The sequence below is a fragment of the Carica papaya genome, chromosome 8 (assembly GCF_054855325.1).
Source record: "Carica papaya isolate Zhongbai chromosome 8, ASM5485532v1, whole genome shotgun sequence".
Lineage (NCBI taxonomy): Eukaryota > Viridiplantae > Streptophyta > Magnoliopsida > Brassicales > Caricaceae > Carica > Carica papaya.
In genome coordinates, this window is record NC_142316.1 from 3,545,925 (window position 1) to 3,564,878 (window position 18,954).

General features: G+C 33.9%; 2 protein-coding genes across 5 annotated transcripts; one reads left to right on the forward strand and one right to left on the reverse strand.

Moving 5' to 3' along the window:
• Positions 1-682: 682 nt before the first annotated feature.
• LOC110807002 (HIT-type Zinc finger family protein) lies at positions 683-5,400 on the reverse strand. Its single transcript, XM_022032018.2, has 5 exons — positions 5,062-5,400; positions 4,182-4,383; positions 2,616-2,684; positions 2,367-2,499; positions 683-1,850 (listed from the first exon to the last, which is right to left on the reverse strand). Exons 1-5 carry the CDS (start codon positions 5,294-5,296, stop codon positions 1,227-1,229), a joined length of 1,263 nt encoding a protein of 420 aa, XP_021887710.1. The 5' UTR covers positions 5,297-5,400; the 3' UTR covers positions 683-1,226.
• A 2,145-nt stretch (positions 5,401-7,545) lies between these two features.
• On the forward strand, positions 7,546-18,301 carry LOC110807000 (Protein kinase superfamily protein). Of its 4 annotated transcripts, none has more exons than XM_088209337.1 (9): positions 7,546-7,643; positions 7,790-7,844; positions 8,682-9,181; positions 15,705-15,870; positions 15,968-16,018; positions 16,118-16,300; positions 16,439-16,532; positions 16,757-17,520; positions 17,632-18,301. In XM_088209337.1, exons 3-9 carry the CDS (start codon positions 8,718-8,720, stop codon positions 18,004-18,006), a joined length of 2,097 nt encoding a protein of 698 aa, XP_088065463.1. In that variant the 5' UTR covers positions 7,546-7,643; positions 7,790-7,844; positions 8,682-8,717; the 3' UTR covers positions 18,007-18,301. The 4 variants fall into 4 exon arrangements, with proteins under 4 accessions (XP_088065463.1, XP_088065464.1, XP_088065461.1 ...); XM_088209338.1 differs by having other exon boundaries at positions 7,566-7,647; XM_088209335.1 differs by lacking the exon at positions 7,546-7,643 and having other exon boundaries at positions 7,656-7,844; positions 16,757-17,523; positions 17,635-18,301.
• Positions 18,302-18,954: the final 653 nt, after the last annotated feature.

An 18,954-nucleotide genomic window follows, 5' to 3' on the forward strand; every position in this document is an offset into this window, starting at 1 on the left:
TAGAGGTGGCACAAGAAGGTTAGAAAGTTCAAAACATAAGTTCATGAGATCAGCCAAATTCGCTATAAGAATTTTGTGAAATTACTTGAGGGTGAAAATTGATTTCGTCTACAAGTTTGTAAATAATGTCTCTATATGAAGCCTAGACAATTCATTATAAATGTATTAGAAATTGTTAGTAGACTTATATACTTACACGAAGAAGATAACACCTAAATTATTCATTTACAACGTAATGCCTAGAAACCTAGACAATTCATTTAGTACTAAAATTTTCTTACTTTGGATCGCAAAGCTTTTAATGAATGAGAAAATTGGTACGTTGATCGAGATCAGAGGGACTAAAGAGCATGTGGAACCAAAATGGTTCAAAAATGAACTAGTAAAAAGTGAAGGTCAATGTTTATAGTTTTGGTAATATGTTGCTAGAGACCATTTGTGGAATCAAGTTTAACCACAAATCATTCTAATTGATAGGATATATACCCCAAAAAACAAAGACCTAATTCCACTTTGTTGTACTTAAAATTATAAAAATAAAAAAATCTACCATGAAATATGAGAAAAGAAAGAGGGTTGGAATCATATATATATATATATATATACATGATTTAGTATGATTTGACAAAATGTAACACCTACGATCTCTACTCACCATTTTTGAAATGGCAAAACATGGCCATTCTATGGACGGATATAACACTGGCTTCCAGATTTCTTTCAACAGACTCAATAACAATTACAATTTTACTTATTCCTAATGATATTAAAAAAAACATTGAACGAAAGTATAATTAACCCACAAATCAAATGGATTTACAAGAAAGAAACAACTGATTACTACATAATAGATAAGACATTCCAAGATATGATATCTTGATGACAACCATACCAAACAGAAATTCTCCTGCTAATAGCCAAACAGAATCAAGGAAGCAGAGGAATACAAGAAAAGCCCAGTGCAGATTGCTGTCTTGATATTAACATCATTGCGTAACAGATTGAAGAGTTGTGGCAAACAGTTCCCACATGTTCAATGTACACCAAATGCACGCATCTCACTGGGTGATACGAACAGATTTTGACAGGCGGACGTCCTCGCAGATACTATACAAAATTCGGCATAAAGAACCAATGAAAATGTTTTATCCAGAATATTATCCATTAGTTGGCAGATAATTCTCTCAAACACTTTCAACACAATTGTGAGATAAATTGAACACCATCTAGTCTGCAATCTCCCCTTCCTCTAGCTCTACTGCTTCCGAGAAAGTTCCCCTGAAGTTTGAAAAATCATCTCCTTCTACTTCCATTTCTTTGGAAAATTCACCTTCAAAGACTAGAAAGTCATCTGTATTTATTGCTGCAAGCTCTGAGTATGTATCTATTAAATCTTGGTCAAAATCAAATTCCATTTCTTCTGTAACTTCTGGTCCATTGGCTTTCAGCCCAGAATCAGAAGTGCTACAAGATGCCACTCTTGGGAGTATAGACCTATCTGATGAATTCTTTACTGCTTTCTCAAACTCATTTTCATGATGGAATTGACACACTGGACTAGCATTCACTTGCTTCATAAGATCAATAACCAGAGACTCACAAGAACCAGTGCCTTCTTCTATTTCCTCCTCCTTGAAAGTAACACCCTGGGGGCACTGTTGACCATTGTTACTGGAATCCTCAAGTGCAGGTTTTGAACCCACAAGATGAGCATCTCTAACAATTTCAAAATCATATCTATGTGACGGAAGAAAAACATGAATTGAAGGGTACTCCAATATTATGATTTTGGCCAACTGTTTCCTTAAAGGGGCCTTGATGTCCAACTCCAGGAAATGCAACCTAGGCCCCTGTGATAATGACATGTACAAAGAAGGTTAGATCCTTTCTAAATGCGAATCTGGGGAACAGAGAGATACATCGTAAAAATTTACAGGCTTGAACCATGCCACATGAGAACATCCAACCAAGTAACCATTTTCCTTGATTTCCATGTGGTACAGTGGCTAAAGCATTGATGCTGGTCTTCATTTCAAACCAGACCAGCCACAACAATTTTTTTTGTCACAAAAAGAAGTATTCTCTTTGGTTTCCATCTAAGAATTATTAATGGAAAAAATAAATATAATAATGTCATTAAACTCCCAACTGCATCACCGATGCCTTAACCATAACTGCACATTCAAACAGTTCATGTCAACTTAAGGAAGCTCTGGTTCAGATGCTGATGCCACTTATGCTTGTGAAGAATCCAGTAATTTAAATAGTATTGCAAAATCCACAAGACTATAGAACAAAAAATTACTAAGTTGCATGAGTAACGAGAAAAATGTAATTATTAAGCACAAAGGAAAAAAGTTAACGACCTTTGGACATTTACGGATAAAAAACTTGAGACTGTCCAGCTGTACATCACAGAATTGCTTAAGCTGATGGTTCCAGGGGCCTGGCTTTAGATGGTTCTCAATTACAGAGTATATGCTTGCATCTTCACACACTCTGCAAAACTAAACATCAGATAAGAAATGCTCAAAAACCATGGAACAAGACACAAGAACCTAACAAGTCCATAAAGGATAATAATGTACTGGAGTTTAGGTGGTAAGACAACTCACCCATGGTCAATCAAAACAACATTGGTTGAATGAAATCGCCACTCAATTGTCCATGAAATCATTTTTGTCCTGAAACAAACCCAACATTAAGTTATTACAAGATCTAGCTGAAACCATCTAAGCAATCATCAAATCATTAGCTACTTTAAAGTTAAAACCCTTTGCTAATAAGATGAAGCACGGAAAAGATAGTCATGACAATAAGAAGGTGCTGGACATTGTCATACGCTAACATGTGGGTTTGTAATGGTCCTATGGACTTGGATTACAACAATTTTTAGTCATATGGCTTCCTCCTCCCCCTGCCTCACCTGCTCTCCAAAATTTGCTCCTAAAGGGGAGTTGGGGTGAAGAAGGCAGCTAGTATCCTTTGGACAGATGCTCTTTTTGCCAAGTTATTTGGGCTTGAAGTGTAATGCTAGAAATCTTCAAGGATCGCTGCTCTCCTCCTATATTCTTGGGATAGAATACTTTCTTGGCTTTTTTGTGGACCAAGGCTCATGGTTGTTATAGAGATATCTCTTCTTGTTACAAAAGGGATAAGGATGTTGTTTGTATGGAGTTGTTTCGCTCTATTTCTTCTCCTGAAATTTTTGGAGTTCTTTGAGGATGTTTTATAACCTTCACTTCTACTTTATTGTTCTGTTTTCTCTTCTCTCTCCTTTAATAATTCTTCTTTTTTCATCTTAAAAAAACAATTCTGTCTTCTATATAACAAACGAATATAAAACTGCCCAACATCTTCTACAGACATCAAAAGAAAAAGAAGAGAATTTCATCCCGATCAAACTTATAAATGATTCAGAAACAAATAGAGGAACTTAACTAATATATCAGTCTTAAAAACATGCAAAAAATTAATTACTGGAATCCTAAAGATGCAAAAAATTAATTACTGGAATCCTAAAGCTTCATTGTCAAATCATTCCAAATAAATAAGTTCACATAATTCATCAATATATTTGTCACATCTTTCAATTTTCACCATCAACAATCTAACGGAGACATATAGACATGCTAATAGATGCTTCTAGTGCCAAAGTGAGAGTGGATTTCTGAGTCAGCTATCCTTGTGAATCAGAAGACTTGGGCATTCTATTCTCAGACTGACGAATCTAAGTTGGGTGGCTAGTGAGTCAGTGAAGAACGAGCTGTGGGCTTGGAGTGATCTACCTGTAGCCAAGTCCAAAAGAAAGTATATCACTCTTGTCCCTTTAGCTACCTTGATGGTCACTTGGAAACAAAAAAGTAGAAGAGCGTTTGGGAAGTCTTCTTCCTCCCATACGCATATCATGGATCATTGGCTCGAACACTTAAATTATTGTTGAACAGTCAATTTATTTTGCAATTAGGCAGATTAATGACCTCATAGACATTTATGTCTTCTGGCCATATTTGAAAAATTTTGTAGCTGGCATGACAACCCCTAGGTGCCTTTACTTTTGTAAATTTCCTTTTCCTTTCTAAGAAAAATATTTGTGAGCATATAAAATAGCATTGGATGCAACTGCAACTTAGAAGTAAATCCATAACTGTATTATTATATGCTTTTCTTAGACCAATTACCTTTCATCATATTTAGTTTGATTCTTTTCCCTCCTTGACATTCCACTAGGAAGAAACAAGAGCTTTATTTTGCGTCTTGAAGCAGCAGTCCGAAGATTTTTGAGGCCAAATGGAAGCTTTGAACGGTAATAGCCGCATAATTTACCTCGAGTCCTCTGAGCAGATTCAGCAACCCTCTTTACTTCCTCCAACATCTGATAATCTACAAACAGCATTTTTAAAAACCAGATAAAAACAGTCAAAAAACGTCAAACAGATTGACAAAGTTCATCAAGAAACAATAACCTATCCAAGATCACAACCTTTTAAAGGGAAGGATGAGCCACCAAGGTAAATAAATCTTTCTTTTCCAACCAATATAAGGTTTCTCAAGAATGAAGACCCATTGACACAAAACTAATTCCTAGAGAAACGAAAAAGTACAAAGAAATTTCTCTATAAAGAAACATGATCTAGCTTGAAGCCAAAATGAATTTTTTTTTGAACCAAAATATTAAAATATAAAACTTCATATAGTATAATTTCAAATATTCACAGGAGAATGACGAACATAAAAAATGTTGAAGTTCTACGGAACAGATGAACAAATTAAAGCAACCGCATTCCCTACTTGCACCATAAATTCAAGGAACAAGCACTTCCAACAGCCTCAGCTTTAGCTTTCTAATGCCATAACACTTAGATCATTATATCACTCATTGTCAAAAACCATAACGCATTAAGCCTCTAAGACGATGATTTCACCATCCTCATTACTCCACTACTCTTCCTTGACACTTATCTAGCAATTAATAATTCAAAAAGGCATAGACTAAAAGGTTTGCAGCTAATTTTCACAAGCGCAAGCTCCAAAAGAGAGCAAGATGAAAGCGTAATATACCAGAGAGAATGAGATTATCGTTGAACTGAGAGAGAGGAACGAACTGAGTAACGTCCCTCTTTCCGGTGCAGCCAGTTCGTAGCTTATGAGCCTTAACACAAGGGAGACTACATGAGCGGATTGAGCAACCCGGACACTTGTATTTTGATGGATTCTCTTTGCATTCTTCGCATACAGCCGCTTCTTTGGCGTTTTGCTTTGCCGAAACTGGTTCATCTTCTCTGTTCCCGTCCATGTTGAGAGGGAAGAAGAAAGCTTACGAGATCACTTGACGAGAAGTGACAAAGGTTACAGAGCTAGGGTTTGGAGGGCACTGCCGCCACGCCAAGGAAACCATAAATATGGTTTTATATATCTAAAAAGGAAAAAGAAAATATAAATTTTTCTTAATAATTAAAGATTAAATAAATAAAATAAATACTATAAATTAATTGTATAAAAATACTATAGATTAAAATAATTTTATAAATTTAAGGATTAAATTATAAAAAAATAACACACAATTATAATATGAATGACGAATAATTCATAAGCAAAAATAATAATTTATCATTAGATATTTACGTCCTTTTTTATTTTTTTTTATTTATTGATTATTATTTTTATTGGAACAAAGAAAAATATAACAAGGTTATGTCTAATATATACACAAATGTTTTATATTTCACAAAATCATAAATGATAATTAACAATAAAGAGAATAACTATAAGTACTAAAAAAATTAAAAATTATTTTTAATGTTTTATGTAATTTGTTTGTGTTTTCATTTTTCAACAAATATATTGTCATTATATATTTTTATGAAAAAATTAAATATGAATTTAGAATAAAAAAGTTATGAAATATTTTCATGTATCATGAGTCTAAGCATCTCTTTCTCCCATTTCTTTCTTTTTTTTTTATACTTCTTGCATCCCATATATTGCCAATGCATATTCAAAATAATATGTATTTCTATAAAAATTATAATTATAATTATAATTTTTTTAAAAAAATATTAATTTTATCATAAGTTATATTCTAATGGATTATAAATTTAATATTTTCTTACAAAAATGTAAGATTATGAGACATTAAAAGCTAATAATACATTAAATATATAGATACATACTGTTAATATGGTGATACATATTATGTAACCATCTATTACTAAATATTATTGTATTTACCACTTGTTAATAGACAATCATGTGTCAAAAATAGGAGGATAGGGTGTCAAACAACATATTTTTAAGTTAAACTCTAGTGAGCTAGTAAAAATGAATTTTCTATTATACTTGTATATTTTAACCTAATTTTGATATCTCTCTAACCGTATAATATATTCTACATCTTGATAATGTAGTTGAATTTTTTTTAAACTCTCAAACTTCTTGTAATTGAGTAAACTTTGAAAAAAAAAATTATTGGTATGTACTTATTGATGTTTTAATTTGGGTAATATGTATATCAAAATCAATTCTAATAGTTTGATCAAACTTTTAATAAAGTTTGTGTGTTTTATAAGAAATTATAAGCATGTTAGATTAGATAAATACATATGTACTTGGAAAGTTGGAGCTTGAAGTAGGTATACCACCTCCTCAGGTTGATTGTTCTGTTATTTTTAAGGTCATGCTTTATTCTTTTTGGTAAATCATTTAGTTCGAACATTGATCATATTTAGCATATATATGTTGGATATCTGTAATATTTAACCCTTATCGTTAATAATTTGAATGATGGTACTAAGTAATTTCATTCATTAAATATCATTGAACATCTCTTACACTTAATCTTCAATATTCTCTCTCGTAATAATTTATGGGCCTACTTTTAAGCGCATAACATTATTTCATGCGCTTGATCTTTAAATATATATATATATATATATTTTCATGTAATGACGAGTTAAACATTGTAAGTAGTTCATAACTTAATTTTTAATATTTTATCTTAACTCAATATACTTTACTTTTCCTAAATGTTTAATATTGAATTTTGTTAGTTTAGCACATTTATATTAAGTGAGGCAACCGTGAGAGCTTCAATTTCCTATATATAGCCTCCTAGTCTCGTGTATATATCCTGTTCCATTCACTATAGCAATATAAATCTCTTATATAGCTCAAGATTTGTGTGTATATATTTGAGAAATTTATATGTAAATAGTGGATCTTTGGCATAAAGTATGGAGAAGAAACCAAGAGAATTGCAATCAAATAATGTAATATTTTATTGGAAAATACATGTTTCAACCCACCAAACCCATAAAAAAGATATAAGATAATGATTATGGTTTAGTTTAATATTTTTTAATTAAAATTAAATTGTTTTTTCCTTCTTATTTACTCAAGAAAAATAATAATATTTTTAATCCACGATGATTAACGAGTAGAAGCTTAGTGGCCTGCTACGACTAGCAATCAACTTCCACGTGGCAGTCAGATCAAGCGAGTAGGATATCGGTTTAAGACCCGACAAAAGTCCCCTCCCCTCTCCTCCTCGTTTCTATCTTTCTAGCGGGCAAGTCACGTTCGCGAACTCTTATCTTACTTCTCTGTTGACACCTATATATACGCCTATACAGACGCTTATATACGTATGTATGCTTCTTTCCCTCTCTCTCTCTCTCTCTCTATATATATATATATGTTTTGAGCTCTTCATCTCTCTGTCTACGTGCAAAACATCGCAGATCTTAAATATAAGACAAATATTTGATATGAGGATGATGTTTGTTTATAGATTCTGATTTGCTCCTCTATCGTTTGGTCTCGATCAGATCCTTAATTTGTTACAGGTACATTTCCTTTTATGTTTCTCGTTTTTTTTTGTTAATAAAATACTTTTAGTGAATTTATTGAGTTTAAATAGCTTGATTTGAATTATCGAATCGTATCTTGTTTGGTTAGCGAAACATTGTAAGGAAAATGGAATGAGATGACGTGACTTGAGCTTTTCTCGAGCTGTATTTGTGTAGATCCTGAGTGATTTTATTTGATTGACTGTATTATTTTTTATGTTCGCTTAGATTTGAGTTCTGATTGCCTAGGTTTTGCTGATTAGGTTGTAGGCGTAATTCTGATATAGATTTCGGTTTTGTGGCTGTCGTTTGGGTTTGGATATCTCAAGGTCTGTAGTATTCTGATTTTTGTTCTGGTTCAGATTATTAGATGTGGATTTATGTTCTTGAGACTGGGGGATGTGGCGTTTAGTCTTGTATTCTGAGCTCGTCAGCTCGCAGGATTTAGTAGAACGATTTTCTTGCAAATTTACTCAATTTTGAAGTTTTTGAATGCTCTCTAGATGTAAATGTTAGATCTATAAAATTTCAGGGTGGTGCTACTCTAATAGATCATTTATCACGTTATTTCCCATAGTTGATTGAATCCTTTTCTCATTGATTTTTCGCTAGTCAAGGGTTTTAGAGTGTACTTTGTCTCATTGTTTCCATTCAACTGGATATAAGATGAGCAGTGAAGTTTTTAGAATTGTGGAGAGGAAGAAAGAATAACTTTAGACATTGTAGGTATTTAAAGTATGCTCTTTTATCTTCTTGTACAAAAGTCTGTGCCTTTTTTTAATTACCCAGGAAGAAAAGAGATGATACTTACAATGATATCCATTTTATATGCAGTGTTATCCGTGTTGTCACTGTACAAAATTATAAATTATGTGGAGGTTTAAACCGTTTGCACAAAAGGAGCCTGTGGGGCTTGAAGGTCGATATATTGATGTTGGAAGCCTTAAAATTCATGTCCGAAATCCCATTGCTGAAGGAGGATTCTCATCTGTTTACTTAGCTCGAGATACTGTCAATATGTCAAAGCAGTATGCTTTAAAGCATATCATATGCAATGATGGGGAGTCATTGGAACTGGTTATGAAGGAGATCTCAGTGATGAAGTCCCTTGTTGGGCACCCTAATGTTGTAACACTTTATGGAGATACTATCTTGGATATGGGAAGGACAAAGGAAGCTCTTCTGGTGATGGAATTTTGTGATAAATCTCTAGTCAATGTGTTGGAGAGCAGAGGAGCTGGGTTTTTTGAGGAGAAACAAGTTCTTTTGATTTTCAGAGATGTGTGTAATGCTGTTTTTGCGATGCATTGTCAGTCCCCACCCATTGCTCATAGGTAATGCTTGCAAGATTTCTTCGTTTCAGCTTGCTTTATTCTTTAATTTCTAACCTTCTTTCAGGCAGAAACCTTACATCTAATACTGTAGTTGTGTGGTTATAGTTTTCTTTTGCTTATTCTTCTACAATGATAAATTTGCACTGTACTTTGCCATTGGCTTGTGACCATTTGCAGGTTTGGTGCAATATTCATTCTTGTTCAGTTCTCTTGGTGCATTATTTCTTCATTGTTGTTTTTTCTCAAATGTTCCTGTTAAATTTGTTTGCAAAGCATACTCGTGCAAATGAGGGTAGTATGAGCATGTTTCTTATTACGCTCTCAAGCAATCTCCGTCAGCAAGTGATCGCAAGCTGATAATTAGTTGGTTTCTTTCCAGTTTCCTTTCAGTTATTTTCTGTTGTTCAAAATGTTCTTTTGTGGTGTTTTGATAGCTGAGCTCTGTTTGGACATAAAAGTAGTTTTTTTTTTAATTTTTATTGTCTATAGGCATATGTTTATAATTAAATTACTTAAATATACAGGAAAATTATTTTCTAGGAAATATCAAAACCGATTTTTTATTATTCTAAAAGTCGTTATATTTTTTTATTTTGATTTTCTAAGTACGATTTCCATTTTCAATTAAGTATTCTTCTTACAGCTAGATCCAATCTCCTGAGACTAGACATGTTTGTCTGTAAGAACTTCATTCAATATAAGACTAGAAAATGTGATTCATGTCCCAAGCACAACCTTAGTTATTGCAGTTACGGGTTACAAGTTTTGTAGTGGAGTAATTTTGTACTTCTCTTGTAACCAGATGGACTTCTAAGTCTTTTGAGAATGAAAACATTAACTAGAATCTTATTTAAACTCACTCAGAGATAATTGGGGTATCTAATGAGGCCTTCCAAATTTCTATAATAGGTCATAGCGGCCAAAGATCCAAAAACACTACCAACAATTAAAGTGATTTTCCAGTAACTAAATCCCCATAGGTCAAAAGGCCAAGTCCCGTAATCACTTACTTTTGCATCAACATGTGGCTCGGAGGCTTTGGGTGAACTTGTTTGATATAGTGATTCTCCCATCTCTTAGTTGTGATTCAGAATATGAATAATATAAAAAATACATATCACAATATCATGAGATGTTTATGTAATTGTGATTTTAAAATATTATTAAGATTATACTTATTATTTCCTAAAAAAATTATTTTGCTTATTTAGGAACTATTAAGAATAATCTTGTTATTAGTTTAGTATTTATTTCTTTTATTGTTAGAAGTCTTATTTTGTTAGTGTTTTTTCCTATTTTACGATTCTAATAATTTTAGATTATGTAAACATCCTATAGGTTATTCAACATTCTTTTTCAAACTATGTATAAATACAAACTATTGATACTCTTATTGATTGAGTTCTTAACAATCCTGTGATTGTGATTGTGAAAATCTTCTGCTTGTGGATGTTGCTGATTTCTGTGAGTGGATTTGATTTTCATTTTTTTTTAATTGTTTCAAACCCTGTACCTATTGTGCTATATCAGTTTGGTGTTAGACTAAAGTTCTTGTTTCTGGGATGAAATCTGCACTCTACAGAACTCAAAATTTGCCAAAGGAAATAAAAAAAAAAATCTTAAGCTGTAATCAGAGAAGAAACATAAACTAAATTGTGCAGAAGGAAGAAAAAAGGCAAACCAGCTGCTACCATTGACTTCAACCAAATCTTAAAACCCCCCTTGGAGGGGGTTGACGTTGCCCCGTCCATTGGCTTCAAAGAAATTTGAGTGACGCCTCCACCATAGCTGCTAAACCCATCCGAATATGCCTCATCATTAGCTTCAGGATTTGGTTAAACCTGGATGGATTCATAAGTAGGTTTGTTAGACATCATACTTAAGAAGGAATTCTTAAGCATCATGCAGCTAGACAACGAGAAAATACTCAAAACAATTTATTCTCTCCTTTCTTCCTCTCAATCAAAAGTGATTACATGGTGTTTAGGATGCTAACATATAAAATTCTATTCTACATACAATTGTAGAATACTAATAGAAAACCTAATACTTAAGGGAACTATAATTAAAATCCTAAAGTTAATAATGATCTAATCTTATCCATACTATTACACTAGTTATAGATTAACTAGATACGATTCCAAATCCATTTAGAGATTCTAGTTCGGATTCATTCTTCATAATTCACTGTAAAAGGATTCTTCAGCATCATAATAAGAGTTGATTACATCAAATAAGCAAACATTGAGAAAATTCTCAGAATAATTTACTCCTTGCTTCCTCTCAAAACTTAAAGATTTTTTTCAATGGAACAAAAGTTGAAGATTTTAAACTCCAATTAAAATCCTGAAGTTAAAAATTGTAATATTACCCATACTCTTACACTAAATTGTAGATTGTCTAGAAATGCAATTCTTAATTTGTTTAGAAGTTCTAATTTATATCCATTTTTAATGATATTTGGCTCTTAAATGGAGTTTAACAACTATATGTATTTCCAATATAAGATTCCGGAATTGCAACACCAGACCAACTTTGCATTTATTGGATCTTTGCCTTCCTAGTTGCCATGAGCAAGACTGACAACTGATCTGTAACCATCACCTAGGGACGAGTCCACACCTCAGAAAGCCAACTCTCTTTGGTGATAAATGATTGGCATATGGACCTGCCCTATGAATGGCCTTGACTTTTGCCCTCTTATATACTAATTCAAGCCATCAAATTGTCTTGGCTCTATTTGACTAGTTCGGCCACCTTCAGACCAGTTCAGCCTGTTTTGTCACCTTTGTTAAAGCATGTTTGCTAAAATTCGTAGTCTAGAATTGGACAAGTAAATTAACGTTTATTGATGTATGCCATTAAGTTATTTATTTAAAATGTATGCTAAGCCTTCTAATTGACTTGGTTGAAGAGAAATGAATGTAATGCTGGTAATGTCATGCCATCATTTGGTAGAGGGCTTGAATGATGGGTTATGGACACTGACCATATGTATATAAACATACTCATTTGACTAATGAACTTTTTTTCTTTTCTGGACCAAACTAAATAGTCTCATTAAGGTATATCAAGAGCCAAGTTGATGCACCTTTTCCTTTATGAAAGGCATTGGTTGTTGATCAACTTCTTTGGCATTTAAATACTAACATGAGACTTGATGTTGTTTATTGAATTTGTGAGCTAACTAGAATAGCTACAACTATAATTTCTTATGATGATTCATAAATGAAAATCACTTGAGATGATTGTTTCTATATATGAAATATTAGCTTACTGGACTTAGCAGTCACATGTTAAGGAGATCCTAATTCTTGAAATGTCACAAGGTTAATTATATTTACTAATCTTGGATCTTGATTTTGAAGTGTTTATTCCAGAAATGTTTGAGCACTTCTGGAAGTCTACATGACCTTAATGGAGATATGTTATCTCATACATTGAAGCGATTGTGATCACTCCTGCAAGAAAGTGACTATATCTCTCTAGATTTTCTCTCTCCACTTGTACACAATGTTAGAAGAAATAAAGAAAAGGTTTTACTACTCATAAGTTAGTTGAGAGAGTTCTTCAAAGTTATGTCATTTAGCTTAACTAATTTTTTTTAAATAAAAAATATAAATTATATCAACAAGCACCAAAGAGATGTCAACCCGTATACGAATTATTTATATATTTACAAAGATGTCAACAAAGTCCCCCACTTCCTCCAGAGAATATAGAGTGATCAAAATCCCCACAATGTTCTGGTGTACCAACCTTTTTCATATGCTCCAAACTTTACTTTTATCTCCCTTCTCCATAATATACCCTCTCCTTTCATAAACCTCTAGAACCATGTACCTTGTAAGGCCATGTTTTATATCCGCCTGGGATCTTAATCTCTGTCTTTCCATTTATTTTAAATCCTTTTCTTACCAGGCAATGAAATCTTTAAATATTCAACTACATTATTGTTGTGATATCATGATATATATTTTTTTGAAATAAAAGAGAAATATTATTATGCACAAAGATACCAAAAGGGTACCACTCCAATAATACAAAATTAACAATCGATCAGGTGGTCCATAATAACCTTTATATCATCCCAATCAATTATGTCATGACCAATCAAAATAAAACCAAAAGTATAAAACCATCTATTTCTAATATTTACAATATCTGTTTCAAGATCCTCAAAAGCCCTAGCATTTCTCTTCCTCCAAACCACTCACATAATGGAAAGCGGGATAAGAAATAAATCTTTTTTCATTTTACATAATCCAACCCACGCCCACAACTCCTTACTAACACTACCCGCTGTGGCCCACATCAAAACCAAAATTCCATACACATGCTCCCAAATTCCATAGACCACAGGACAATGAAATAACAGGTGCTTGCAAGATGCTTCATCAGCTTTGCACATATAGCACCTATTGGTTATTATCATTCCTCTTCTTCTCAGTGCATTATTGGTCAAGATTTTTTCTGACAGCTTCCCAAATGAAAAAAGCCCTTCTGGGCAGAGCTTTTGACCTCCAAATATGCTTAAACGGTACTGTCCTGGCATTCTCCTCATCATTTTTGGCATTGAGGTTATAATAGGACTTCACAGAAAGGCCATTTTTCATGTCTGGTTTCCAGATTCTTTTGTCATTCTCGTTATTCAACTTATAATCAGCAAACCACCGCAGCAGATTACAGAATTCAACCTCCTCATCCTCAATTAAACTTCTTCTAAGCTGAATACTCCACCCCCCACCCCCTTATATATCGTGATACATGCCTTGTTAAGTAGCCCAATAATGGGATATCATGTTAACGCTTAGTTTGGAGGCAAAGATGAATGGGGATCAAAATATTTATTGTATTTGTTTGTGATATCATGCTTACCACATGCCAATAATATCTAGCAAGATGATGTTATTACCATTGACCACTTAGACAATGAGCAAGTTAGTTAAAGCATTGGTGAGATTATGAAGGATGTTGCAGTTCCTACTGAACACAGAGAGTCATCTACCGATGCATCTCTCGATTTGGTATTAAGCAATGACGTCAATCAAGTTAATGTCACATAGGTTGAGGATGATTATATCCTAGTTGATTTAAACTACATGATGAAGAAATTTGAAGAGACTACAACAATAACTCTTTGGGATTGGATTTGGTCATAACTGATTGTTTGAAGGAGGAGTTATGTGCTTGGAGTGGTATTCATGGTGGGATAGGAGAGTGAGGCTCATTTTGTTAGCTACTTTTTGGGTGATTGAAAAGAGAGGAATAGAAGGGCATTCAAGGGCAATGAATTCAACTTTGATAAATTCAAGGATAATTAGTTCCATACCTTGAGCTTTTGTTAAAGGGTCATATGCTATATATAAGCGAGGATGTTGGAGACATTACATATATTTTGATTTACTTGTAAATATTTTGTACGGGTTGCGACCACTTGGTGCCAATGATTATATGTAATCTTTATTTCAACAAAAAATTTTTTGTCTTCTAGAAGTGATAAGCAAAGTTGTTAGCTCAAGATTTTGAATGGCAAATTGGTCCACTACTACTTTGGAATCCATGTTTTTCGAAACATTCTTAATTCTCATGATGATTTGAAGTTTTTTATTTTTCAATTGTGTGGAATACAAGACGAAGTTTTCCGATTTGTTACTTCAACTTTTCGAAACTAGAGGTTGCGTTTTACTAAGTGGGGGTGAATGATGCAGGTTAGGAATATTATAGTATGGGTTTATGTCACTTTTATCATATGTTTATTTAATTGCAATCTTAATGCATTTGTAAGAGCATTTAGCTTATTTAGAAACTATTAACCTTAGTTTAATATGATAGTCCTAATAAGTTATTAAACACTACTGATAAATGGGTGATTCAACGTATTTGTCAGACTATTTATGAATACAAATTATTGATTCTTTCATTGATTGAGAGTTTAACAATTTCATGATAACTCCATGATTGTGATTGTTGCCATATGGACTGGATTTTTCTTTTCTTTTTTCCATTGTTCTAAGCCCTCTTCTATGATGCTACATTTGGCTATTTTATTTTCTTCCACTTTCCATGGTGTTGGAAGAATAAAGAAAATAGAGTGCTTCTGAAAGCAGCTCCTTTTGCTGGTTTATTCAGTGTTGTGGTTGGCAGAAATTTATTTAGTCTCTTTAAGACTGCTAATGTCATTTGTTTTTGAGAGGATAGGATGATTTTTTGCCTTTTGTTTGGTTTGAGGCTCAGACGTATTTCTTTGGTTATTTTGCCGAAAGATTGACTAGCTAATCTATATTGATAATTGTTTTCTCTCTCTACTTTTTTCCCCTTTTTTTATGTCTCCTCATTTTTGTTTTTAAAAAAACTCAAATTAGGGACTATAGCATTTCATCTTGTCTTATAGTTATTTATTTCTTCAATGTTATTCCCAAGTAATCAGGGAAGATGGCAGTCAAATAAGAGTTTTTTTATTAACTCTGTTATATCTTTCCGTTAAACTATTTGTGAATGGTCTGTTCATTTCATACTCCAGAGACTTGAAGGCTGAGAATCTTCTCTTGGGGTCTGATGGATTATGGAAGCTGTGTGATTTTGGAAGTGCCTCTACCAATCACAAGCGCTTTGAGAGACCTGAAGAGATGGGAATTGAAGAAGACAACATCAGGAAGTATACAACACCTGCATATAGGGCCCCTGAGGTTGAATGGAAGATTTGTTAAATTAAAAGCTAAAAGTTTTATAATATTTGGTGTTAACTGTGTCTAATTCCCGTCTTTATCCTTTTGATTGACATAGATGTGGGATCTGTTCCGGCGAGAATTTATGAGTGAGAAAGTAGATATATGGGTAAGTCAATTGGACCTCATAATTTTTGTGGCATACAGGATGTGTTGGATTAGACATGCTCTTTGAACTTGACGTATTGAAGTGCCTACAACATTGCAGGCTCTCGGGTGTCTCCTCTTTCGTATATGTTACTTCAAAAATGCATTTGATGGAGAATCAAAGCTGCAAATCTTAAATGGGAATTATCGCATCCCAGACTTACCTAAGTACAGCTCATTTGTTACGGAGCTGATCAGGGACATGCTTCAGGCCTCGCCAGATAACAGACCAGACATCACGCAGGCAAGCGCTTTGCTTGATTGGCCATTCATCTCCATGAACTTAGGTTAGTTGTAGATTGTCAGTGTCTGTGTCAATGCTAGGTGCAGAGCTTCTAACACTCTTCTCACTGATGCTGGGATTTTCTTCCCATGTTAACAGGTGTGGTTTCGTGTTAACGAGCAGTTACCTGTTAACTTACAGAAGTCATTGCCGGATAGACAACATGAAGTGCAGTCTAGTGGCATACATGAAGGTGAGGATATTTCTTTATACTTTTCAAGCTTCAATTGGCAGACTTTGTTGACTACCCAGTTCTTGAAAAATCTTAAATGTTCATTTGAAATGAAGTTTGAAGTCCTTGAAATTGGTGCTAGATGTTTCTGTAGCAAATGTCTTCATATGGGAAATAGTGCTATTGAAAATGCTGAAAGTTTAGCCTAAACCTCGATAAATGTTTCTTGATTTAAATTTGATCAGGTGCTCTTAGATCCGCAAATAAATCACCGCAAATGCCTCGAAGAAGTCCTCCACCTCCACCTTCATCTGGAGAAGCAGCTAGAAATGTATCACAGCCATCACATTCTTCTGGAGTATGTGGAGGACAACTTGGTGCCTTCTGGTCAACCCAGCATGCAAAAGATTCACTTTTCTTTGAAGACAAAACCAGATCTAAATTTGATGAAGAACCAACTAGCTACGACGCATTAAAGCACGAAAGAATTCGGACAGATAATCATTCTTTACCTAAGAACACTAGCCCTGCAAGAGGAGATAATGTAGAAGGCCATACTACTCGAGTAAATGTAAGTAAATCACACAAGCCTGAGGACAGTCTTTCAAAAGATTTTGAAGTACAATATTTTCATAAGGATGCAAATCCAGTAATCGAGAGGCCAGATGCGTCAAAAACTGGAAGTAGAGTTGCCTTTCAAGACGAGGCCTTTAATACTTTTGTTGCTGAATTTGATACCAATAAACTTAACCCTGGAATGAGTAATAGCAAATCAGGAAAAGAAGAAGAATTGGAGGCTGAAATAGAGAGACTAAGAGGAGAGCTGAAGGAGGTTAATATGGAGAAAGCTGAAATAACTTCCAAGTTTGAAAAGCTTTCTGCTATTTGCCGATTTCAGAGACAGGAGATACAGGACCTGAAGCAAGCTCTTGTTGCTAGAACTCCATCACCTAACAAAGATGTTTCTCGCAATCAAGCATCTCCGGGAATTTGTTCAGCTGCTATCCCGGTGGTATTGTAGCCTATCTTCTTATCTTTTTAGTACTTGAAAGCAGTTCCTTTTGCAGTAAAAAACTGTTCATTTGGTCCATTTTTTTAATTGCATGTATTCTTATCCAAGCAGAGGGATAAAGTTGAAGGAACAGCAGCTTGGGAATTTCAGAAGGAGAATTCTGATTGGACTACACCAAGTCCTGAGCCAAAACAGTGGCAGGCTTTTGCTGATGATCCCCAGCCAGAGCAGCAACCTAATTCAAAAGGTAATACTGTCCAATCAGTTAGAACCAGGAATGGTAAGCCAAACAAGCAAGCTCCTCAAGCAACTTCTGGTTTTGAATCTTGGGGTTTTGGATCAGAGACTTTTACAGCTGTCCCTGTGCCAAGCGTTCAGAGGTCAAGAACTATCAGTGAAGGGAACACCTCACAGCGTTTTGGTGATTCGAAGATGAGAAACGACCAGACAGCTCACCAGCCTGCCGGGTGGGCTGGTTTCTAACTCAAGAAATTTGTTATATTACAAGAAGGCTAATTAGCCAAGAATGATGATATCCTTTTATTTTTGTATTTCAATTTGGGTAAGTTTTGAGGATTGGGGGGGGGGGGGGGGGGGAGGGAATGGAAATATATGTTGTGGTGGGCTTGTTTTGTGCTGTTAAATACTATTTTGCAGATCTTCCTAGGCAGTGGAGCATCTGCACATGCTTCTCTGGAAATGAAGCAGCAAACTACAGATGTATACTTTTCTGCATATCTAATTTGCTGGTTATGAAAACTTTTTATTCCTGGTTTTATTTGATGATGATGTCACCGGTCCGACATTGTTGTTTTATTTCAGACCCAGTAGGTGATTACTCTCCTTTTTATTACCGAATTATGCGGCTGCAGTGAAGGAAAAAATGAAAAGAAAAATACACTTTGGCGCCATGCCTGTTTGTCAATGAATTAATTGTTTTCTTTTTGGAAGATAATGCAATAACTGCAATACACTCTTTGTGTTTTCTTCTGTGTTTTTCTTTCTGTCATGCACTGAATTTGTAGTTGACATTTTACGCAGGAGCTCCCAAGTCTAGTTAGAAAGAGAGTATCTGCTTGCATTAAAGTCTTTAGGCATTTTGTGAAGTAAAAAAAGGTCTTTGAGCGAACAACTCTCCAGCTTACAATAAGGTTAATCCAGGATAATGCTTAGATGAGTTGATTTTTATATTTTATAGTATAAGTTCGTAAATATCATCAATTAGATGATAAATATATACTAATTATAATATAATTTTTTTTAATAAAGATGCACATAAATGCATAACATAAGTTAAATTTATAATCTCTTATTGAGGGAGAAAAATTACTAACCATTTATCGAAGAATGGTTTCAAATTTGTTTTTAATGAATTCAATAAAAAAGGTAGTATATAATATGTAATACTTTCACTGTTAATTTTTTAATTAA

Excerpts from the sequence above, each read along its gene's own strand:
- LOC110807000 (XM_088209337.1), top strand. The coding sequence starts at position 8,718 with ATGTGGAGGTTTAAACCGTTTGCACAAAAGGAGCCTGTGGGGCTTGAA. Across the intron at positions 16,301-16,438 it reads ACAGACCAGACATCACGCAG|GTGTGGTTTCGTGTTAACGA; the intron begins GCAAGCGCTTTG and ends CCATGTTAACAG. Across the intron at positions 16,533-16,756 it reads GTCTAGTGGCATACATGAAG|GTGCTCTTAGATCCGCAAAT; the intron begins GTGAGGATATTT and ends AAATTTGATCAG.
- LOC110807002 (XM_022032018.2), bottom strand. The coding sequence starts at position 5,296 with ATGGACGGGAACAGAGAAGATGAACCAGTTTCGGCAAAGCAAAACGCC. Across the intron at positions 4,384-5,061 it reads CGATAATCTCATTCTCTCTG|ATTATCAGATGTTGGAGGAA; the intron begins GTATATTACGCT and ends TGCTGTTTGTAG. Across the intron at positions 1,851-2,366 it reads TTATCCGTAAATGTCCAAAG|GGGCCTAGGTTGCATTTCCT; the intron begins GTCGTTAACTTT and ends TCATTATCACAG.